General features: G+C 39.6%; 1 protein-coding gene across 1 annotated transcript; it reads left to right on the forward strand.

Annotated features, from left to right (window-relative positions):
- Positions 1–46: 46 nt before the first annotated feature.
- stk17al (serine/threonine kinase 17a like) lies at positions 47–22,853 on the forward strand. Its single transcript, XM_020924057.2, has 7 exons — positions 47–358; positions 7,188–7,400; positions 13,606–13,750; positions 16,210–16,336; positions 16,443–16,491; positions 17,283–17,462; positions 20,104–22,853. The coding sequence occupies exons 1-7, from the start codon at positions 246–248 to the stop codon at positions 20,408–20,410; spliced, it is 1,134 nt and encodes a 377-aa protein (XP_020779716.2). The 5' UTR covers positions 47–245; the 3' UTR covers positions 20,411–22,853.
- Positions 22,854–24,559: the final 1,706 nt, after the last annotated feature.

The raw sequence follows: 24,559 nt of genomic DNA on the forward strand, positions 1-24,559 counted from the left end.
CCGGGGGCGTCATTATGCGCGGAGTTTACAGTTGGAAATGTGCACACTCTGCAGCCGCTTTCAGACCGCTTCAACTCCGCTACCGTGTCATACCTTTACTCCATCCTCCTCGTATTTTGATTCCTGACGACTGTTCTTCAAGCTACGATGCGAATTTCGTCTCGATAGCAGCAGTTTTTTCAAATATTTTGCGCGTAAGCAAGGACGTACATTCATTTTGGTTTTATCCATTCGTGGCGATTTCGATGCCTGACTTCGAAAAGATGAGCAAAAACGGGATGTTGTCCAAAATCCACACCAGAATAAGGACAGACCCATTCACCTCTAACTACGATCTGGTCGGCAAAGAGCTGGGCAGGTAAGTTAACGCTGTTTTGCGAGTAAAAAATGAGTAGTTTATCTGTGCGTAATGACATTCATCTATCTGTGGCATTAGCGGTAAGTCTATAATCCCAATAATTTGCCTTGTGTGTGCACGTGCTGTCAGAAAGCGTGCTGACTTTGACTCGAGAGCCCCGCATACTTTCGGAGACTATGTGGATTTTGAAGGAGTTGAGAAATGTGAAAATAACAAAAGAGTGGAGCAGTCAGGCACGATCTGTTTATCCAGAGCCGTTATGCCAAACAGTCACGTTGGAAGTGTTTGAATGGGTCCCACTACTGTCACGTTTCAATTTGGAGAGATGGAGAGTTTTTTTGTGCTCAAATTATGCATTATTATACCCATTATATCCATATTTAGACTTATTTGAACACTATTTGACTAGTGTTTTTTAGTAGTACTGATTTGTTTACGTTTTAATTCAAATTCTAAACACTATTCCTGCTTTTGTCCTGTGTATTTCACTATTTGGGTGTAATTTTGTTATAATTCATTGCTTTTTGAACCTTGGTTTTGTGTTTTAGATCTTTTTTTAGCTCTTGGTTAGTCATGTTTTATCTTAGGTCTTGCTCATTTATATTTTAGACTACCCTTAGCTACTAGTTTAACCCTTGTTTGGCTTGTCACTATATATACACTACTGTAACTCAATGAATCTGTGTATTAGCCTGTTTTGCTGTCATCCTCACTCTGAACAGCTGCAGCCAAAGCCAATGGGAGCTTGTGCTATCTATGTACTGCCTCCCCATCCCGAGCTTGCCTGGTGTCTGACTCTGCACTGGCCCGGCTTCTCTCTGGTCCCTCCTCTCTTCCCACGAAACAATATAAGGAGAAATCAGGGCTCTTATAATCGCATTAGGTGCAAGAATGTTGTACATTGGCGCATACCAGCAGGTCAGCCGCTTACATGGTTGGAACATTTAGAGGGGGATGACCAAATTAGGGCATTCCTTTAGTGCAGCCAGCATTGTATCGTCATATATAATAACTTTTTTTCTGATAAATAAAACAACATATAGATATGATTTGCTTTATTTTGGAAAGTTGCTGTTCCGTTATACACCGATAGACACTTTGGTGCACTAAACTCATGTCAGTGTGGTTATATTAAAGTTTTAGTGGAGGGTCTGCCACATGTTTGTTTACACAGATATTACTGCTTTGCCTGGAATGCTCCACAGTATGGCATTAAAATTAAGTTACAGGACAGCTCTGCGGTGAGGCAACTGTAAGAATGACTGAGTGAAGAATGCTGTTCTTAAGGGATTTGTGAGTAATAAAAACACAAATGATTAAATGAAAAGAAGATACATAAGGTTAATGCCATACTGTGGAACATTCCTGGCATAGTAGGTGTCTTAGGTTGACCTGTGTCTGCAAAGTATAAATGGGGAAAAACTGGAAAATTGGAAAATGATTAAATCAATACAAAACATATTTGAAAATCCTATACTGAATGGCTTTCAAAACAGTTTGGGAATCCCTGTATTTCTCACTGTGCATTATGTAAGAGTACAGATAGGACAGTACACCTCCTGCTGTTTAAATCTGCTGATAAGGGCTTGTTGTCATAGTGTTTCTTTTTACTTCTGCTTGGAAATGTATTCTTGAACTGAAAAACAAAAGAGGAAGTTGAAGTGTGTGAAAACTTCAGCCTGAACTTGAGACATTGAGAGTCACGATTTTGTCCTGAGGAGGGAGACAAAACACACACAGGATATGAACATGGTCTAATGCTTTTTTTAAAATGTTTTTCTTTATTTACATGTTTAAAAGCCATGCATTCTTACTGTGAGTGGACTCCCCTCTCCACAGATCTGATACAGTACATGTTTAAATATGTGATTTTGTTATCAAGAATGGAAAAGTACTTATATTTTTGGACTAAGTTGACTTGCTTAAAGTAAATAACCTGCATTGATATTTAAAGGTGCACTATGTAGCATTTCTGGTTTAGAGGCTCTGTTTCCATGGAGATGTAACTGCTTGGCATGGAATATTTCACAGTATGGCTTGTGTTTATGAAATCGCAGTTGCATTATTGCTTGAAAATACTTTGAAAAACATGCATTGTTAAGTGTGAGGAGGGTCGCCTTTCCACAGATATGACCTGTGACTTTTCCTGGTGATATAGTAGTTTAATGCCATACTGTGGAACATTCTAGGCCAGGCAATAACATCACCGTTACAAACAGGTAGACCCTCCAATATAAAAGTTACTAGATTTTAAGTCCAGTTGTAAAGTTCTAAAAAAACAAACAAACAATTAAATAATTTAACAAATGATCTTCACACAAAACAGACCAGTGACATTTTCAAAACAATCCCCTCTCTTAATACTCTCTTGACGTCATCGCTTTAACCAGGAGTCTGTGGGAGCATCTGTCGCCGGCGTAACCTGTCAGATCGTGAAGGGTTTCCAAGATGGCCGCCTTTGCTGACCTTTGACCTCCTGTCATCATGTTAAAAAGCGTCCTCCTGTTGCGTCGTCCTCTGGCCGGCGCTCCGCTCCATTCAGCTCCAGTGTAGCTCCCAACCCACTGCCAAAACCGCTCTGAACTTGGCTAATTAAACAAGAAAGACCCCCGAGGGTGACTTCAGCTTTCAGTGGGGACAAAGGGTAAGCTGTCACAGTGTCCCTGCCAAAAGAGAGGGGGAGACGGAGAGAGAGAAGGAAGGAGGGAGGGAGGGAAAGAAGGGAGGGAGGAGGGAGGGAGAGGAGTTAGGAAAGAGAGGGGAGGAAGATTGGGGGAAAGAGAGAGACCTGGAGAGAGAGAGGAGAAAGAGAAAAAGATGGGGGAGAGAGGAGAAAGAGAGAGAGATGGGGAGAGAGAGACAGAGAGAAAGACAGGAGGGGAGAGAGAGGCGAAGGAAAGAGAGAGCGATGGGGAGAGAAAGAGACAGGGGGATAGAGAGGCAGGGAGCGAGAGGAGAAGAAGAGAGAGAGAGACAGGAGAGAGAGAGAGATGAGGAAAGAGGAGAAAGAGAGAGAGGAGAGAGGGGAAGAGAAAGAAGAAAGAGAGGGAGAGACAGGAGAAAGGGATGGAGAGATGGGGGAGAGAGACGGGGAGAGAGGAGAAAGAGAGAAACAGGGAGAGAAAGAAGAAAGAGAGAGAGATGAAGACAGAGGGAGAGAAAGAAGAAAAAGAGCGTAAGAGACTGGGAGAGACAAGAGAAAGATAAAGGGAGACAGGGGGAGAGAGAGCAGAAAAGGAGAAAGAGTCTGGGGGAGAGAGTCTGAGATGGGAGGGGGGTCATGCCTGAATGACTTTTTGGCTCTGCTGGGCCAATCAGAACCAGAGGAGTGACTGTTCTGGGCCCATAACTTTTTGGAGCAAAGCAGTGTGGGAAAACGAACGCCGTCACGCTGGCTGGGCGCGCTCTGACGTAAGAGAGGGTCCAATTAGTTTTTAATTCATCGAAACATGTGACGAACCTGTTGGATTTCACATCTCAAAAGACGAAAGTGCTGTCAATGTGTCTTGTATCTTGCTTGTCTCCATGGAGATGTTTTTGCTTTGCCTGGAATGTTCCGCAGTATGGCATTAAACATATCCATTTTGCATTTTTGCATTCAATTACACATATTTTTAAAAACAATAAACAATTGAAAGAGAGAGTGTATGATCACCACTCCACAGATCTGAACTATAACTTGGCCTGGTGTCGTCACCTGATAGTGCCCATGGTGATACGTCTAATGTCACACTGTGGAACATTCTAGGCAAAGCAGTCACATCCCTGTGGAGACAAGTTGGTGTTGGACCCTCCACCAGAAAAGTTACTTAATGCACCTTTTACGCAATTTTATATATTTGTAATTTTTGGCCAAATTGGGAGACTGGAATTTGTAAACTCTTGACTAGAAAAGTTACTTAATGCACCTTTTACGTAAGTTATATATTTGTAGTTTTGGGTCAAATTGTGAGATTACAAATCCTAACAAAAAGAACTTCCAAACAAACTTTTTGCAGACATCTTGGTGCCTCAGAACGACTCCAGTTGAGAATCAGAGAAGCTTGTTTGTGGACAGCAAATGTTGATGTTACGAGCTGGTCTTTTTTGCCAGACCTTTGGAGCAGCAGACTGTATAACCCCGCTGACCTCCCGCTCGCCCCTGGACCCCCTCTGTTCTGTGGGTGGTCCCGATAACACAAAACCCTGACGCGCTGAGCCAGTGGTCACCTTTTGTGCTCGCATGTCATTTGCAGGGTTTGGCTGTCAGCTGTGAAGAAAAGGGGAAGTGAGTGTCTTTTATCAGCCTGGGAGAGGGGCAGTTTGTGATTTGGGCGTTTGAAAACACAGGGATAACTCTGCGCACGCCCAAATGTGACCCCTCCAAAGCTGACCTGGACCTCTTCTGTCAATTTGTCAGAAAATAAATGAGATTGTAAAAATGTCTGGCTTTTATAGTGGACACAGATAAGTAGACAAGCTGTGTATTGTATTTCAGTGCATTTAAAGGTTTTATGTTACGCAAAATTGACTCTCGTGAGCTTTAAGTCATGTTAGAATGTTGTTACCTCATCTAAAACATACCTGGACTTGTGTTTTGGATCAGAAATCAACATAAAAGATCACTCAGCACTTGATTGTTTCCACGGCGATGACATTGCGTTGCCTGTAATAATCCACAATATGACATTCACCTATCTGTCCATCTATCTATATTACTTTGATTAGAGTGGCATTTTTATTGCCTCGTAAAATGCATTCTTACTGTGGCCGAGGTCGCCTCTCCGCAGATATGACCTCTAACTTGGCCCAATTTTATTTTATTTATTTTATTAATTAAAACAAAATAACTTGATAGATTTCTAGCGACAGTCATCTTAAGTTTGTTTATTCAACCTTAATTTGTTATTATTAATTATACATTTTTTCTAGTTAAATTGTTTCCACTATATATTGTCACTATTAATATGTCTTTATTAAATTATTAAATGTTATCGCTTTATCTAGAATGTTCCACTGTATATATTAAACCTGTCTATCATGAGGGAGACAAGCAGGGTACAGCACTACATTACATTACAGGTCAGATCTGTGGAGAGTCGTCCCTATTCACAGAAAGAATGATTGTATTTTTGAGCAACAGAAACATCCGTAATGAGTAGAGATGTCACAATAACCAAAATATCATGATACTGTATCGTCAAAAGTCTCACAATAATATCGTGGGCTGTCACAAAATATATCGAATCACAAGTTTCTTTGCTTAAATGCATTGTTTTATAGTAGCAACAGCTTATAAATGTCGGGAACTACATATCCCATGATTCATTTCAGCGCAGCAACGTGAAGTTATGTTTTTTTACTTGAATTTGTGGGATTATGACTGTAATAATTCACACCAAATTTTTATTTTAAAAGCAAAAAACCGTCCTATCTACAGTTATATCAGCCTCTTCAAAATATCGCAATAAATATCGTGCTGTGAGATGCATATCGTGATAATATCGTATCGAGAGATTTGGATATTGTTACATCCTTAGTAAAGAATAAATGCTAGATGGACATGTTAACATTCTTGGCAAAGCAATAACATCTCCATGAACACAAGTAGGTAACAGACTCTCCACCAGAAAAGTCACGCAATGCACCTTTAAAATGAACAGAGTATTGGACAATGCGTTTTCTCTATAACATGATGTAATCTTGGTTTTTATCAAAGCTCAGCTCCGTCCAACTTCCTTAAGCGTATCAGTCCAAAGTAGTTGAACTTTGAGGTTGACATAAGAGTCTGTTCATTGTGAGCGGGGTGAGAGGTGATATAGATTCGCCGTAGAGACACTTGAAGCTTATCTTACTCTGTTCACTATTCAGCAGCTCTTTTCTAAACTGTGCTGCTTATCTGTTTGCTGTCATATGTGAACTGAAAGAGGAAATCTCCACCAAAAGTAAATACGGCTTCTTCAGCTGCTAGTATCACTACAAATGGTTCAAACTGCTATTTTAGTATGTGCAAAATGTGTTTGTTTTTGAAGCTTTTAAGCATTATATTGTGGTATTCTCGGTGTAAAACATACCTGAAGTCGTGTTTTGTTTTAATACATTATTCTTATTCATTTTAATTGATTAGTAGACGTAAGATAAGTCTATTGTAAAAGAGGCACCATGGAGATGATATTCCTTTGAAATGTGCTGCACTATTCAATTACAGGTGGCTTTATTGGTCAAAAATACCTTAAAAACATGCTTTTTTATTGTGAGTGGGGTCGCCTCTTCACAGATCTGACCTGTAATTTTGTAACTTTGCTGTCACCTGCTTGTCTCCATGGAGATAACCAAATTTAAGTCCATACTGTGGAACATTCTAAAGCAAAGCAATAACATCTCCATGAAGATAAGCTGGTGGCGTCTCCTCTACCGTAAAGTTTCAAAGTGCTTCTTTAAATCTGAGCATGGAGACAAGTCTGTAATGCCTCAAAGCTAAGTTACAGGTCAGATCTGTGGAGAAGAGAGCTCACTCGCTGTAGGAATGCATGTATTTTTGACCAATAAAACGTCTTTAATTAAATAAATGCAACATAGATAAGTTTAATGCCATACTGTGAAACCTTTTAGACAAAGCAATGACATCTCCATGGAAACAATCTTGTGTCAGACCCCCTAACAGAAACGTTATACTGTGCAAATTTAAACTTTTCCAAAATTATTCCACTGAAGTCCGTGTTTTTCCTCACTTGAAGCAGCTCTTCCGCTCTGCTTGACCCAAATTGCTCAAACTTGCCTTTAAATCAAAATCCAAGATCTTATCTCATCACTAATCACCTAATTTCTTCTTCCACTTTTTCTTTTTCAGAGGGAAGTTTGCGGTGGTGAAGAAGTGTATAGAGAAATCAACAGGGAAGCAGTACGCGGCCAAGTTTCTGCGACTCAGACGGAAAGGTGAAGACTGCCGGAAAGACATCCTCAACGAAATCGCCGTGCTCGAATCGGCCAAATCCAACCCCTATGTTGTGGGTCTGCACGAAGTCTACGAGACCAGCCACGATATTATTCTAGTTTTGGAGTGGTAAGTTGCTACGCATTAAAGGCTCTCCACTAGAAAAGTTACACAATACATCTTCAAATCCAGATGTAGACTTGGTTTAGTCTCATCGTAGTCCTGGTTTAGTTCTGGTTAAGTCCTGGGTTTATTTCTGCATGTGGTCCCAGTTTAATCCTCATTTTTCTGTGTTTATGCTACTTTTTCCTCTTAAAATCCTTAACAAGACGTAATCCAAAGATTTAAAAGAGCTTAGAACAGTTATTTCTTCATGTAGTCTGCATTAAAACAGAGCAAAGGATCATGGTCTATGTAGTTCCCGCTGTTTTTTTAGCTATTGCTGCACTATAACAATGAATTTAAGCAGAGAAACTTGTAATTTGATATTCTGCGAGGTTCCACGATATTATTGACACACTTTTGACGATTACTGTCACTGTTATCGTTACACCCTTACTTCTCACTCCGGTAAATGCACAGCTTTACGTTACTGTGAGCCTGCAGCTGTAGTAGGAAGCCAGCTGTGGTTTTTTGACTGCCACGTTTCTTGTTATGCTGAGCCCTTTGCAGAAACCGTCCCTTTAAATACAGCAGCGTGAACCGCATGCAACTGTGTGAAAGCAAAGATGAAAAACATGCCTTAAACTTGCAGCAGCACCAGTCAGTCAGTGTTGGAAGTGAAACGATGCTTGGTTTGCATTACTGTTAAAGGTTCTATATGACACAAAATTGATTCTTGTGAGCTTTAAGCCATAATATAATGTTGTTACATTCTCAAAAACATACCTGGAGTTGTGTTTTGTTTCATTCACACATGTTTGAGTAACCTTTTATTATCAGTTTTTACTTATTACCTTTAGTTCAGTAGAGATCAGCAATTCAAGAACTAAAATCAGATCCTCCAAATGATTGTAATGAAAGTGTATGGAGTTAAAACATCGTGGAGCACTTCCTGTATCACCACACGATGATACAACACGGTGGAGCAGAGTGTTTTCAGTTTGAGAGAAGAATTCAGCCTAAATATTCAGGGTTTGAGCGTTAAACATGTATGAATGAAACAAAACACAACTCCGGGCATGTTTTTGATGGTAAACTTGCAGCACTGTTTTCTTAAGAGGGCTGCAGAGGTGAGTTTTGTTTCCATTTCCTCTTTCACGCTTTAGCTACAGGTCAAACTCTCGGCCTATTGTCCTCTCAAAGCATTCTTGGTCTGGGATGGGGTGTGTAGTAAAAAGTCAGACAGGGACAGAGCCAAGTCTTTATAGCGACTTTGGGCTCTTAGTCGCTTGCAAATTTTGAGAGTTGCTGTTTTTCTGGAGGCTTGTTCCTGAGCATCATTTTTACATATTTTTTACTTTAAATAAGAGTCGATTTTTGACATTTTAAAGCGGGTATTGATGTTAAAGGGCCTGCTTTGATTTTAATTCATTCTTATTAAGACAAATGCTATGTACATCATCGATTTCCTGGTAAAATCTGCAAAATAATACATTTTTTAAGGCTTACTCACTTCTTGTTCTCAAAATCTGGCAACCCTGGCAGCAGAGAACAGTGGCTTCCTGGTTGAACGGAGAGCAGGGGGCAGAAAAATGCAGTGTAGCTTTAATTGCCCCGTGTAGTACATCTCTGTAGTGGTGCAAGGGGGTCATTAACAAACAAAGTCCTATCTCCTCTCAAGGTAATTAGAAGAGGCTATGAGAGACGTCTGGACACTGAGCACAGCAGATTAAAGCCAGACGGAGGTGAACACAAGTGCAGAGGTTTACAACAAGAAACAAGAGTTATAGGCTACAAATGAGTTGAATTTTATTGCAATACTGACTAAATTTTATAATAACTAGTTTCATTTCTACTTTTAGTGTTGTTTAAAGGTTCTATATTACACCAAATTGACTCTTGTGAGCTTTAAGTCATGTTATAATGTCGTTACCTCCTCAAAAACATACCTGGAGTTGTGTTTTGTTTATTCACACAAGTTTGATTCAGTCTGGTTTATTAATCTGTTTATGTCTCCAAAGCTCGAAATGCTCTATCCCACTTTGTGATGTCATGTAGTGGTAGTTTTCAACTTAACAGCTCCTTTTTTTACATTTAGTTCAGTTGAGATTCCAGGTCTGAAATCATCCAAATGATTCTAAAAACGCAGTGGAGCACTTTGTGTATTACCACATGACATCACAAGGTGGAACTGAGTGTTTGAAAGAGAAGAACATGCCCGAAATATGCAGGGTTTGTGCATTTAAAAAATGTGAATGAAACAAAACACAGCATTTCATCTTTTCCATTTTTAATTTTACGATCCGTTGGTGTTTTTGTGTAATTTTTTTCAACTTTTTTCAACTTTCACAGATGCGTTTTGGGACATTTCAGATGAATGTCAAAAATCTGTTATCAGAAACATCTAGAAAACACATTGATTAAATTTTTTTTTTGTCAATATCGACCACCCCTGTGCTCGGTTAGTTTATAAACAACCAAAAACCCAAGTATCCAAAGTATGCAGTGATAGGAGTACCGAATATTTGCTTTTAGAAGTCCCAGCTTATACTATCACAAGTTACTGCGTATTATACTGTGCAAAGTCGACTCACACAGCTCTATTTCTGCCAATGCGCCTGACCTCAGCCTTGAGAAGAGCTAGTTTCCATTTCCTTTGGGTTTACAAAGTTGAAAAAAATGCAAAAAAAGTAGCACACGTAGAGTCGAAACCACTTCCTCAGCTCATGACAGAATTTATACTTGAGTCATCACCTGTAAGACTTACAGAGAAAATATGCACAAAACCACATGTGTTTCTCTAAAATGAGTCAAGGCAAAAAAAGTAATACAGATCGAATATGCGTGTACTAATCAGGTACATTTGAGTCAGTCTGAATTTAAGCGATAAGGTTATTTTCCAGATTGTAGATTCTTAAACACATTTTGCCAAACACTTTAACAGCAACCTGAAGCATTTTTATTCACATTTCTGCTCTTAAACGGTCCGTGAGAACATCGCGTCGTCACGGTGACAGGTTGACAGGCCCCCGCTCTGCTGTACTTTGCTTTTACGTCGTGTTAAGATGAAAAGTGCCTGTCAAATCCTCCCATGTGTCTCTCATTTGAAGTTGGCTGCTCGGGTCTGACGTTTTGAGAGGGCTCCAGCAGTCGGCGAGGTGGGAGGCGCGTCAAGTATTTAGCGCCGCGAGCAACGGATCATGTCGAGAGAGGAGAGTTTTGAGAAATTATTGCTTTTACTGTAGGTTTTTTGAGATTTATTGGCGTATGAGATTTAAAGGTCTTCTAAAAGTGTGTACCGCATTCAAGCCTGCACAAAAAGATTTTATTACAAGTATTTAGTAGTTCATACTTGGATACAGCTTTTCAGGAGTTTAAATTAATAAAAAATTAGTGCTGTTGCTACAAAATATTCAGTTTTCATATCAGTTTAAGGGTGAAAAGTCCCCAAAATGGTGTCCGTAAGAGGAATAAGATATGTAAAAAATAAATAAATAAAAAATAAAAATAAAAAATATATAAAATATTAAAAATAATAGTAATAAAAAATGAATAAATACATAATTAAATAAATAATAAATAATAATACTTGACTGTATTCTGACTCTTCAGGAAAGGTTAATTTCTGACCTGTGAATGTGACTTTGTAGTGTCAATACTTGCTCAAATGACTATCTAGTTTATGATTTTCAATATTTCTGACAACCGTAGTTTAAATTTAACTTTTTTTTTAGCTTTCTCAGCGTTCAATGTGGGAGGGAGGTCAGCTATTTTGTGCTTGGAGCGAGCGTACACAATCCAGGATTATAAAGACTATTGACGGATATCCTCCTTGGAAAACATCGTATTATTTAAACAGCTGAACATAGTAAAAGTGTACAGTTTTGGGTCGGTTATGTAACAGAAATGCCTATGGCCAGGTCAGAAAGTTTCAGTACTCAGAAACATGTCGTATCTTAATCCCGCACACATGGTTTTGGTTCTTAGTGTCAGCTTCAGGCGCAGATCTGAGAGGAGTTCAGGAGTACAGCGTCTCTGGCTTATATCGAGTTACAAGAGCAGGTTCAAACTCAAATTCAAGAGTATTTGAATGTATTGAGGCACTGAAAGTCATATTTAAAGTATAATGTATAGGTATATCCATTTTCCCTTTTAAAACGTATAGAATTTTGTTTTGTTGTTAATCTCTATGGTAACGGTCAACATTTCTCATCACGATTCAAATTTGAACCAAGAATTGACTAATTGTGGGACGACTTTACCTCTTCACCTGTTATTATTGGTTTAGTCCTGGTTTAATCCTGATTTAGTCCTTGTTTATTCCTTGTTTAGTCCTTGTTTAATCCCGGTTCAGTCCCTGGTTTAGTCCCTGGTTTAGTCCTGGTTTAGTCCTGGTTTAGTCCTGGTTCAGTCCTGGTTCAGTCCTGGTTCAGTCCTGCTTCAGTCCTGCTTTAGTCCTGCTTTAGTCCTGCTTTAGACCTAGTTTAGCCACCTTCTTGCATCCACTGTGGTATCTTAATACCATAGTGTGGAACATTTCAGACAAAGCAACATCTCCATGGGAACGAGCAGGTAGGAGACTCTCTGCTTAAAAAATTACGCAGTGCAGCTTTAAATTAGCTTCTCAAAAACTCCAAAAATGCACATAAATGCCTCCTGTGCACACACCTCCCTAAACGTAAGCATTAAGTTGTCTTTGGGCCTATTATTAGCAGCAGTACAAAGGCCGGGTGGTTTGCTTTCCTTTTCTTTTGTAGGAAATGCCCAGACAGTGATCGATGGTGGGAACAGGTTAAGTGGGTTAACCTGTAGTAAATCAGGGCAGTACCAGGCTGTTCTTATCTGGGCCAAATAGACGAGCATTGATTCGGGACAGACACACTTGCATGGACTTTGGTATTTTAAGCCCTGGTGCTCTTAATGAGGGCATGAGATGTTGCATAACTTAAAAAAAAAAAAAAAAAAAAAGCTGAAATATTAAAGGTGAGTTGTGTAACTTTTTGGTTGGAAGTCACCTTCTTGTTTCTGTGAATATGTCAGTACTCTGCTTGGAATGTTCCACAGTATGACATTAAACAGCTCTACCTTACATTTATTCAATTACAGGTTGTTTTTCAGCTCAAAAATACTGAGAAAAGCGGGAATTCTGACCCGTAACTTGGTCTGCTTTGGTCTCCATGAAGATAGAAAGGTTAAACATAGAAAGGACGAAACATTCCAGACAAAGCAATAACATCACCATGGAGAAAAAGCATTTGACGGACCCGCCACCAGAAAAGTTACACAATGCAAAATTTGCAAATCGCAAAGGCTGCAAACCCTAATTTCCTCCACAAATAGCTAAATTACCTTTCTTATTCTGAAAAACAGAACTAGATCATTTTAAACAGTTATTCGACACTTCCTTTATGCATTCTGAGCAACAACTAGCATGTTAACAGAGCACTTCCTGGTTCTCAAACACATTCTAAATTAGACACAGACAAATTTACCTTAGGCATTCAGAGCATCCAAATTATTCACCACGATGAGTTTATAAGCGCTTTTCGCAACTTTCAGACACCAAAGCAGAGTTTTCCCATCACAGTAAAGCGTTCCCATCACAACTAGCATGTTAACAATGCACTTCCTCATTCTCGAAAAATTTCTAATTAGACGCAGAAGGTACATAGCTGACCTCAAGAGCTGCTTATACAATATATCTGTACAAACCCATGGGAAAACATCGTGTACGCCCATACGTAGCTGTCTCGGGAGGTGATAAGTTGCATAATTTTGGAAGCAGTTTTCGTTTGATGCAAAAATGCGTGAGCTTAGCGGACTGGAATGTACGACATGCACAGAGGAAGGGCTCACTTGTACCTTTGACCGTGTGCTTTGTTATGATTGGAGATTGGTGAAATAAAATAATAAGAAAGGAACAGAAAGTAGGCCAAGGTAAACTCTTATGGGTGGTCTTATTGTGCCGTCAACCGCATTCTTTTCTGGTTTAGTTCTGGGGTGGTTCCCGGTTTATTCTTGGTTTATTCTTGGTTTAGTCATGAGTTTGTCCTGATTTAGTCCTAGTTTAGTCCTGGTTTAGTCTTGGTTTTGTCCTGGTTTAGTCTTGGTTTTGTCCTGGTTTTGTCCTGGTTTTGTCCTGGTTTACTTTGCCATGAATTTGTAAATTGTATTGAATATTGAGGAACCCTGTGATTTCCAAGACTAAAAACGATCTTCTCGTTTTTTACAGCGCTGCCGGTGGAGAAATCTTCAACCAGTGCGTTGCCGATAGCGATGAGGCGTTCACAGAAGGGGACGTGATCCGACTCGTAAAGCAGATCCTGAGCGGCGTGGCTTTCCTGCACAGGAACAACGTGGTGCATCTAGATCTCAAAGTGAGTATGGAGAGAAGGAATTTTAAAGGTGCACTGGAGCTGAATTGAACTTAGAATTAACATATTTGAGAAATCACAAAAGCTGCTGTTACGGATACTTGACATCCGAGGTCGACTTCAACCTTTTTCTGAGTTTGAGAAACATGTAGAACACCCCCAGCATAATGTATCAATATCAGAAAACTATAGTGTCATGTCATGTATAAAATCTTCTAACCGTCTAAAAACGTGTTCGGAAACGCATTTCATTCTTGTCTCAGCGTAGCAGTTCAGATTTCAGTCTTTTCTCAATCTTTAATGTCTTGACATGTCTAAAGTTTGCAGTGTGAGTCAGCTGATCTTACTCAATGAACGGCGGCCCAGAGCCGAGCAAATTGCCACAGGACGGCTCTGGCTACGTATTACTTAATCTCATTTAAAAGCTCTTATTTCACAAATGCCCAATATTCTGTATTCGGATTTGTAGTAATAAATGTTAACCAAACAATGACTTTGAGAAGGAGAGGAAGGAGGGGAGGAGAGAAGGAGGAAGAGAACGAGAACAAGAAGGAGGTGGAAGATGAGGAGAAGGAGGAGGTGGTGGAAGATGAGGAGGAGGAGAAGGAAGAGAAGAAGTAGGTGGAAGATGAGGAGGAGGACGAAGAGAAGGCAGAGAAAGAGGAAGAGGAGGAGATGGAGGAAGAGGAGGAGGAGGAGAGTAATACTATGTTTGATGCATAGGTGTGGTTGGGAATGCCTTCTATTGTCAGCACAAAATAAACACAGCTAATTTATATAACAATGTGATGATTATGTAAGTTTTTAATGGTCTAGAAATGTTCACATGACTAAGTGCTTTCCTTTGGCCACATGGATATTATTAGTCCAGACTCTCCTCCTTTCATAGTAAGTGCTTTCAATTATTATAATACAGCACAATGGCTCTGCTCTCCGGAGACTGGGAAACATATTTTTACTTGTTACACAACCGCAAAACGAACCCTGTCATAGTCCAGTCCCGACGGGAACCCAGTCTCATAATGCAAAACCAATGGACCTCTGTTTTCTTTAAACAGGCCATGAGCTAATGGAGTGTTTTTTCACCTAATCATCTTATTTATGGACAAATGAGATTAAAAAAGGACAAACTACCATTGAGTAACAAGTGTTCTTACATATAAGGCCTTGCGCAAATGGAAGTATTGGAACAAGCATTTCAAAGAATTAAAGCTGCGCGATGTAACGTTTATGGTGAAACGTTATAGCTTTACCTAGAATGTTCCACCGTAGGCGTTTAAACATTATCGAGCAGAAAACATCACAAGGTCAAGGTACAGGTCAGATCTATAGAAAGGCGACCTCGCTCACTGTAACAATACTATCTTTTATCAAGGCAATACAAAGACCTGTAGACGTTTAATGGCGTAGTGGGGAACATTACAAGCCAAGTTAAAAATAAGTTACATAGTGTGCCTTTAAATGTTATAGCTGTAAACATTTTTTTTAAAACAACATCAAAATTTAACCCAAGATGCCATTAGTTGTCACATACTGCTGGTTTTAGTCATTTGTCAGTCCTAAGTGAGCAGCTCGTTCTGCTTTCTGATCATTTATATTTAGATTTTTGACTCTCAAGTAAACATTAAACCAAAATATGAAACTACTGGTACTAATACTTGCTTTTTACGGTCTTAAAAACATGAAAAACAAAACTTTGGACCACTGCAAACTTAAAAAAAAAAAGACTAGTTATCTATCACCTTCTGCATTCAAAGGATCCTAATTGTTCTCAGCAAGGAGTTTATAAGTGCTTTTCGCAACTTTCAGAGACCAGAGCCGAGGTTTCCTGTCAATAACTAGCATGCTAACACACACTTTCTCATTCTCCGACACTGAAACGCCTTATAATTGGATGCAGACGGTATGTAGTGGACATATTTTGACCTCAAGAGCCAGAATATATCCGCATCTATAATTTTGCTCAAAAACATGGGAAAAAATCGACAGGGCATCAGGGTCCAAAAAGTCAAAGATCTTAATCTCCTCTCACAGGGGTAATAAAAACCTATTAGCAAGTGTAAATTATGAAACCATTTCCTGTTCGACTTCAGACTCATGTTTTCATTGAGTAAATTGTATTCGTCTCTTGTGGTTAGAAAGGCCGGAGTCACCCAGGGCTCTGAACTATATTCTCGTGTTTATCTTTCCTTGCGGATTTGGCAGCGTTCCTCCTTCTAAACCGGAATTAAAAGCTGTCTTACGCACACTGCAAATGTCAACTAATGCTCACTAACTTTGGTTTATTTAACAAAGTCCGGACAACTTTTAAGGGGCCCATATGATGACATTTTCTGGTCCTAAGGAAAAACAGTGAAATCATGATTGACAAGAAAAAATGCATGAAAATGGTTACTGTCACTTTAAATTGCCACGAAACTTTATGTAACTCACCTTTTTGTTGTATGTGCTTTCTTCATCAGCCACAAAACATCTTATTGACGAGTTCCAGACCTTTGGGAGACATCCGGATCGTGGACTTTGGCCTCTCCAGACGCATGGATAGCATCACGGAAGTCAGAGAAATTTTGGGAACGCCGGAGTATGTGGGTGAGTGTCTGCTGCTAAAATACCAAAACCGAGCGGCACCTGCGTCATTTCAAAGATGAAATGTTTTGAGTCTGAGTTTCATTTTGGCCTTGTGTTTTCATTGCAGCTCCGGAGATCCTGAACTATGAGCCCATCAGCACCGCGACAGACATGTGGTGAGTAAAGGCCAGACTTCACTCATTTAGAGCAGGATTACTGGAATGATATCACTTGACCATGTTGTGGATAAAAAAGGTCTAAACAGGGTCTACAGAACAACTTCCAGGATCATACCCAAAAGCCAAATTGGGTCTAAAGCAGGTCTAAAGCAGGTCTAAAGCAGGTCTAAAGCAGGTCTAAAGCAGGTCTAAAGCAGGTCTAAACGGAGACAAAACCTTGAACTGTTTCTGGACCAGACCAAGACAAGACCAGGACCAAACCAAGTCTTCATTTGGTCTAAACTGGGCTAAAACTTGGATCAAACAGAGACGAGTGAGAATGTGTGAAAATCTGTGCTGAACCAGGTCTAAACTAGGTCTAAACCAGGACTAAACAGGGTCTATAGCACAACTTCTAGGATCACACCCAAAATCCAAAATTAGGTCTAAACCTGATCTAAACTGGGTCTAAACTGGGTCTAAACTGGGTCTAAACTGGGTCTAAACCGGGTCTAAACCGGGTCTAAACCGGGTCTAAACCGGATCTAAACCGGATCTAAACCGGGTCTAAACCGGGTCTAAACCGGGTCTAAACCAGTTCACAAAATTAATCTCTGTCTTAATAAAATTTGAATTAATACAAAATCATGCACTAGTTGCTACTTATTTATCAATACAAATAAATACAATAATATTAAGATGATATTGCATGTTATTCAGACATTTAGTTAAATTTCTCGTCCAAAACAGATCTTTACCCCCATATTGATAGATTGATATATTGATATATTTTCACATTTCTTTCGCAGGAGTATCGGCGTGCTCATCTACATCATGCTGACGGGAGAATCTCCATTTTTGGGCGACAATAAACAAGAGACGTTCCTGAACATCTCCCAAATCAACGTGGACTATTCCGAAGAGACGTTTGAAGGCATTTCCCCGCTGGCTGTGGACTTCATCAAAACATTACTGGTCAAAAATCCAAGGTATGAACACAAACAATAATTAATATAGTACAATATGTGATTCTACAGCTTAGATCTGTGGAGAGGCAACCCTGCTCACATCAGAATACCTGTTTTTCTAGGTGTTCTTGAGCTATAAAACCACCTGTAATTGAATAAATTTAAGATAGACCTGTTTAATGTCATACTGTGCAACATTTCAGGCTGAGCAATGACACGCCCCCTACCAAAAAGTTTCATAGTGCAGCTTGAAAACTTAAATTGCAAATCGCCTGTCATGAAAATTACAATAAAAGTCCTAATACGTCAATAGTGTGTTTGATGAGCAGATAGCTGTGGTAATGAGTAAGTAACAGGAACTGCATCCTCTGAGCTGTCTATGTGCAACAGGATGTGCGTAAAATGAGTCAACACCAGCTTCCTTTTTATGCAAAAACTTCAAACGCTTGTAAAATAAAATGAATCAGGCGTGATGGGTTTGAAATGAGTGCTTACGTCACTGTAAAGGTATTTCAAAAATGCTGAATGAATCTAAATAAGTACTATTATTGTTAAAATGACATAAAAAAACAGTACAGTGGTTTATTACAAACATTTTAGGCTCCCGTGTTTTATATATTTGGATTTTAAAGTTAATTTAAAGCTGCTCTAAGTAAGTTTTGCCTTCAGCGTGTCTCCATGGCGATTGTATTACTTTGAGAAAATGCATTGTGAATATAAGCAGGCTCGCCTCTCCGTAAAACTGACTTTTAACCCTCCTGCTTGTTTCCATGGAGATATACTTTGATGCCATATAAGCAAGACTCCAGACAGTCCCAAGTTACGTAGTGCGCCTTTTAAAAGAAGCATTGCTGGTTTGTAAAATTCAAAAGTATCTTACTACGAATATTTGGACTCTGCATTTTTTCTCAATTGACACTGCCCTTGCTGCACTCAAAGTAAAGTAGTATTCACAGTACCACTAAACATATTTTTATGATTAAAGTTCTGACCATGCCAATGAGGTCCAGAGAAAAATGCAGTTTAATTTGTTGCCATGGTTTCTCTATTAAAAAGACGAAGGCATTTGGCTCAAGTCCTTTTAAGTTTGCTCCAGCCCTTGATTCGGAGTCAGCATTGTTTAATTGGAGGAGATTAGTGGTCTGGAAAAGCGCTAGACTCTTGGACGTTTTTTTAGTAATTATCGTGAGACTGGCGGAAAAAGTAGAAAGTGTTTTTATTTGTGGCGTTCGAAACCAAATTGGAATAAAAATGAGAAGGAAAACGGTTAGGAATGGCCTCTATAAACTCTATGGGAAATTCCCTTCTTGTTTTGTTTGGTCGCAAATAGTTCGAGACCAGAATATCATTGGTCAGTGGTTTAGCGCTCTCGGCCAATAGGAAAAGGTTGTGGGCGGGACTACAGCCAAAGATGCACAACAATAACTGTACTACACAACCAAGCTCTGGAGGGATTTTAAAACCAAGAGATAGTCAAAATATAGACATTAAAGGTGTGTTCTGTAACTTTTCTGGTCTGGAATGTTTCACAGTATAGCATTAAACCTTTCTATCTTCACGGAGACCAAACCAGACCAAGTTACAGGTCAGATCTGTGGAGAGCCGACCCCGCTCAGAGTCAGAATTCCTGTTTTTCTAGATATTTTTTGAGCTATATTGTCGTATTGCGGAACATTCCAGGGAGAGCAATGACATCTCCATAGAAACAAGCAGGTGACGGACCCCCAACCAACAAGTTAAATAGTTACTAATTGTTTAGTTAATAAAAATTTTTGGGTAATAAAAAAAGTTGTGTAGCTGAAATAGAGAAAGATGGAAGGAGAGAGGTTTTAGTAGTAGTAGTAGTAGCAGTAGTAGCAGCAGTAGTTGCAGTAGTAGTCGTAGTTGCAGTAGTAGTCGTAGTTTCAATGGTAATCGTAGTTGCAGTAGTAGTAGTAGTAGTAGTAGTAGTAGTAGTAGTAGTAGTAGTAGTAGTAGTAGTAGTAGTAGTAGTAGTAGTAGTAGTAGTAGTAGTAGTAGTAGTAGTTCAATAGTAGTAGTAGTAGTAGTAGTGGTAGTTTCAATAGTAGTAGTAGTAGTAGTAGTAGTAGTTTCAATAGTAATAGTAGTAGTAGTAGTAGTAGTTTCAATAGTAATAGTAGTTGTAGTAGTAGTAGTAGTAGTTTCAGTAGTAATAGTAGTAGTAGTAGTAGTAGTTTCAATAGTAGTAGTAGTTGTAGTAGTAGTAGTTTCAATAGTAATAGTAGTTGCAGTAGTAGGAGTAGTTTCAGTAGTAATCAGTAGTTGCAGTAGTAGTAGTAGTAGTAATCGTAGTTGCAGTAGTAGTAGTAGTAGTTTCAGTAGTAATCGTAGTTGCAGTAGTAGTAGTTTCAATAGCAATCGTAGTTGTAGTTGCAGTAGTAATCCTAGTAGTAGTGGCAGTAGTTGTACTAGTTGTTGCAGTAGTATTAGTTGCAGTAGTAGTTTCAGTAGTATACATTTGCAGTGCACCGTGATGGGTTTGAAGTCTCTGTTGAAATTCAAAACAAAACATTAATATTGTGATACCTGCTGAATGGTCAAAAGTCCTACAAATGGCGTCCTTAGTGTTAGAAGATTATGTAACGGACAAACATTTGAACCTGAGTCTAAATGTCCTGTGTTGTTTTTTGTTGTTTTTCAGAGTGCGTGCCACAGCAGAGGAGTGCCTGACCCATCCCTGGCTCTGCCCCGTGTCCCGCCCACATCTTCACAACTCCTCTTCCACCTCCTCTTCCTCATCCCTTCGCTCCTCGCTGGACGAACCCGAGACCAGCCAATCGGAGTCCGAGCCCGAGAGCCCCGCCCCCTCCCCCGAAATCGACGTCATGGAAACCTACTCCTTACTGTGTCCGGGCAAAGGCGAGCTCAAAACGGGACGCGACACTTTCTCTTTCAGCGAATCGCCGTTTCCCACCCGACCGGAGATAAAGCAGGAACTCATCTGCTGAACTTAAATTATTGGACGATGACTCCGTTTTGAGGACCTTTTTTTTTAGGCTTGAAAAATGTGGATTCCCGTTAAAAAGACGGCACTCGAACTCACCGCAGCCTTACTTAGCGAAGGGCAGTTGGGTTTCGTGCTTTTTCACCTTACATGAGCAGTTGGAAATATTTCTTACTTACAAAGGACTATGCAAATTTGACTGATTGATTGAATAAAACCCTTTACAGCGCCCCCTGGTGTATTTCAGTAAAAACAGGTTTGCTATAATAGGACTTTTAGCACTGCATCCATAAAATACCTGATCACACAATTTAGGGTTTTTTACTGACAAAGGTGTACTATGTAACTTTTTATGAAGTTGAGGGGTCACCATCTGCTCGTCTCCACGCTAAGCCTAGAATGTTCCGCAGTATGGCTTTAAACGTATGCATCTCCATGGAGACAAGCAGGCAGTTACAGGTCAGGTCTCATGTACTTCTGTAAATGAATAAATGTAAAGCTATTAAGTTAACGTTTTACTTTGGGACATTTCAGGCGAAACGATAACATTACCACAGAAACAATGAGAGGTTACGCGGCTCACTTTTAGCTAGAGGTACAATAATGGACTATATTTCTCTCTGAACTGTAGGGGGCGCTCCGTTAAGACTTAAACGTGACAAAAACTGCAAAAGACATGTCCAAGTTCTTCTTAAAATGAGAAAGTATTTGAGAGAAGACATTGTATTATTGATGCTTGTAGTATTGCTTCCATTATTTTCTGTTAAGATGGTTGATACACAGCAAAGTCACTCTTAAGTAGTAATATTTTAAAGCAATGAACTGTATTTTTGAAGTAATCCTGTATGTGGTGTTTGTAAAGAGTACAGCATTATTGTCCACTGAAATTGCCTGAATTTGTATATTTTATTTATTTATAATGAAACTTTTGGTTGGACAGTTGATGCTCGTGTAACAGAGCCTAAGTTAAAGGTGCATTGTGTAACTTTTTGGGTCCGTCACCTGCTTGTTTCTGCCTGGAATGTTCCACAGTGTGACATTAAGCAGTTGTATCTTACATTTATTCTATTACAGGTGGTTTTATATCTCAAAAATGCATAGGAAAACAGGCATTCTGACTGAGCGGGCTCGCCTCTCTGCAGATCTGACCTGTAACTTAGTCTGGTTTCGTTTAATGCCACACTGCGAAACATTACAGACAAAGGAATACCACCAGAAAAGCTACACAATGCGCCTTTAACTTTGCGGATTCACTTCTGAATTGGCAGAGACGTACAGTGTTTTGGACCATTTTCAAAACACAAAATCTTTATTTAAAAACTCACCGCTTACAGTGTGTTCATGTGCTCATTGAAATACAGCGGACAAATTTGTACTGCATTTTTCTGAATTTTCTGACATTGTTAAGTTTCCAAATGAAGCCACAAATAAAGTTTATTTATTGTTACGTATTTTAATTTCAGTTTTTATTATTTTTTTTACAATTACCACATACAACTTAAATACTACAAAAATATATACATTTTTATTTTTGTAATTATTATTATTATTATTTTGTTCTTAAAGGCGCTGTACCTGATTTACTGCCTTAAAAACCTGAAAAACAGCACAATTTTGCCGTTTGAAGTCGTCCACGATGACTTTATAAGAGCTTTTCACAACTTTCAGACACCAGAGCAGAGTTTTGCCATCACAATAAAGGAAACTAACTACAACTAGCATGCTAACCACAAACTTCCTGATTATCGGACAGTAAAACGTTTTATAATTGGATGCAGTTTGCTCAAATGCACAGCGGAGGAAAAATCAGGTACTGGCCCTTTAAGGATTTCGTAGCACTTTTAATTTTATTTTTAAAGGTTCACTGTGTAACTTTTCGGGTGGAGGCTGGATACGTTTAACGCAATCTCCAAGCGCCACACCCCAACCCAAAAAGTTCCATACTGCATCTTTTAGTCCCAAACATTTGCGTAATTTTTTATTTTGTAAAAATGAAAACCCAACACATCAAAATTTCAGATTTAAAAACGATTTCCTCAGCCTTCACTCTCGCACAAGTTGCACATTTTGTTTTGTATTTTACCCATAAATTTCATATATTTTTAATGCAAAACTGGGGATAGAAGGAATGTCTTTTATTAAAATATCTGTAATATAACATAAATATAATAATGATATGAGAAATGAGGAAAAAGGACATGTTTCTCCCATTGTACTGAACAGTGTAAATAGTTGATTTCGTATTATAGTTTGTTAATATTTGAATCCTTTTTCCAGTGTCTGTTTTCTGTTTTTGAGTTATTTTTGTAACTGGTTTTGTTTTGTACTGATCGTGAATTTCAGACTGGTTTGCACTTGTGGTCCTCGTGGACAAAATGGCAGAAATGATTAAAGTATTTTGTGTATGACGTGTTTCAAAAATAAAAATTAAACACATTTTTATCACATTTTTGGTCTTTGAGAATTTTTTTTTTTTATCTTTAAGGAACTGTTTTTAGAAGAAGAAATGTAAAGTACTGCAGTTAAAGCACGATCACTTTTTGGTTGAGGGTCCGTCACCTGCTTGTTTCTATGGAGATGTCATTCCTCTGTCTGGAATGTTCCACAGTATGACATTAAACTAAATATTAAGGATTATTCGGACATGTGTGAATGAAACAAAATGCAATTCCAGGGATGTTTTTGAAGGCAGGTTTTGCACACGAGGCGTTTAAGCTGGACCACATCTGTTTTCCTTCTTTACCTACTTCCCAAACTCAGCATCCCAAAGTCCATAAAAGCTCCTCTCTGGGGTCAGCTTTCCGTAAATAACATCCGGAAATGCCACAGAACAGAGGAACACCGACGAGCACTTCCACACACACACACACACACAATTCCTGCTCATTCTTCAGCCTGTTTACGTGTGACGCTTTTGAACAATATCCTCAAAATTCCACCTTGAATGGTTTTCTTCCTTCTCCGGAGAGAGAAGAAGAAAGAGGAGGAGAGAGGAGGAATAGGAGGAGGTGGGTAAGGAACAAAAGGAGTGAGAAGGAGGTGGAGGAAGAGGAGAAGGACGGGGAGGAGAAGAGAGGAGGTGAAGAAGGAAGAGAGGGAGTACAAGGAGAAGGAGGAGGAGGAAGAAGAGGAGAAGGAGGTGGAGGAGGAGGAAGAGAAGGAGGCAAAAGACAAAGAAAGAAGAGGAGGAGGAGGTGGGGAAGGAAGAAAAGGAGAAAGGGGTGGTGGAGGAAGAGGAAGTGAAGGAGGAAGAGAAGGAGGAGGACAAGAAAGAAGATGGGGAGAAGAAGGAGGACAAGGGGGAAGAGGAGGAGGAGAAAGAACGGCGAGGAGAAGGGGGAAGAGAACGAGGGGGAGCAAGAAGAGAACAAGGAGGACGAGAAAGAAGAGAAGAAGGAGGAGGAAGAGAAGAAGGAAAAGGAGAAGGAGGAGGTGGAGGACAAGGAGGAGAAGGAGGAGGAGAAGCCAAAAGATGAGAAGAAGGAGGAGGTAGAGGAGGGGGAGGAGAAGGAGGAAAAGGGGAGGAGATGAAAGAGGAAGGAGGAGGAAAAGGAGAAGAAGAAAGAGAAAGAGGAGAGAGAAGAAGGAAGAGATGGGGACAAAAGAAAGGGAGGAGGTGGAGGAAGAGGAGGTGAAGGAGGAAGAGAGGAGGATGAAAAGGAGGAAAAAGAGGAGGAGAAGGTGATGGAGGAGGAAGAGGTCGAGGAGGAGAAAGAGAAGGAGGAGAAAAAGCCAAAAGATGAGAAGAAAAAACGAGAAGGAAGGGGAGGAGAAGGAGGAGCAGGAGGAGGAAAAGCAGGAAGAGGAGGAAGAGGAGGAGTAACTAAGACCTCTTTTCTATACCTCCACGACTCAGCAAAGGAATTTGAAAAATGTCCATGATGTTGTTTGTTATCCTGTGCCGGGGGTCTGCTGTTCCACTGTCCACTTTCACTTTAGATCAACAAGATCAACAGATAAAGACAGGGCTTTTAAAGGTGCACTGTGTCACTTTTCTCGTGGAGGGTCCAGCAAAGACTTTTCTTGGAGGTCAGATCTGCGGAGAGGCGACCCCGCTCACAGTCAGAATGCCTGTTTTTCTAAGTATTTTTGAGCTATAAAACCACCTGTAACTGAAAAGTAAAGTAGATCTGATTAATGTCACACTGTGGAA

Source organism: Boleophthalmus pectinirostris, unplaced genomic scaffold (genome assembly GCF_026225935.1).
Source record: "Boleophthalmus pectinirostris isolate CB_2022bp ecotype Guang Dong unplaced genomic scaffold, ASM2622593v1 HiC_scaffold_17, whole genome shotgun sequence".
Classification (NCBI taxonomy): Eukaryota; Metazoa; Chordata; class Actinopteri; order Gobiiformes; family Gobiidae; genus Boleophthalmus; species Boleophthalmus pectinirostris.

Excerpts from the sequence above, each read along its gene's own strand:
- stk17al (XM_020924057.2), top strand. The coding sequence starts at position 246 with ATGCCTGACTTCGAAAAGATGAGCAAAAACGGGATGTTGTCCAAAATC. Across the intron at positions 16,337-16,442 it reads GGGAACGCCGGAGTATGTGG|CTCCGGAGATCCTGAACTAT; the intron begins GTGAGTGTCTGC and ends TTTTCATTGCAG. Across the intron at positions 16,492-17,282 it reads AGCACCGCGACAGACATGTG|GAGTATCGGCGTGCTCATCT; the intron begins GTGAGTAAAGGC and ends TTTCTTTCGCAG.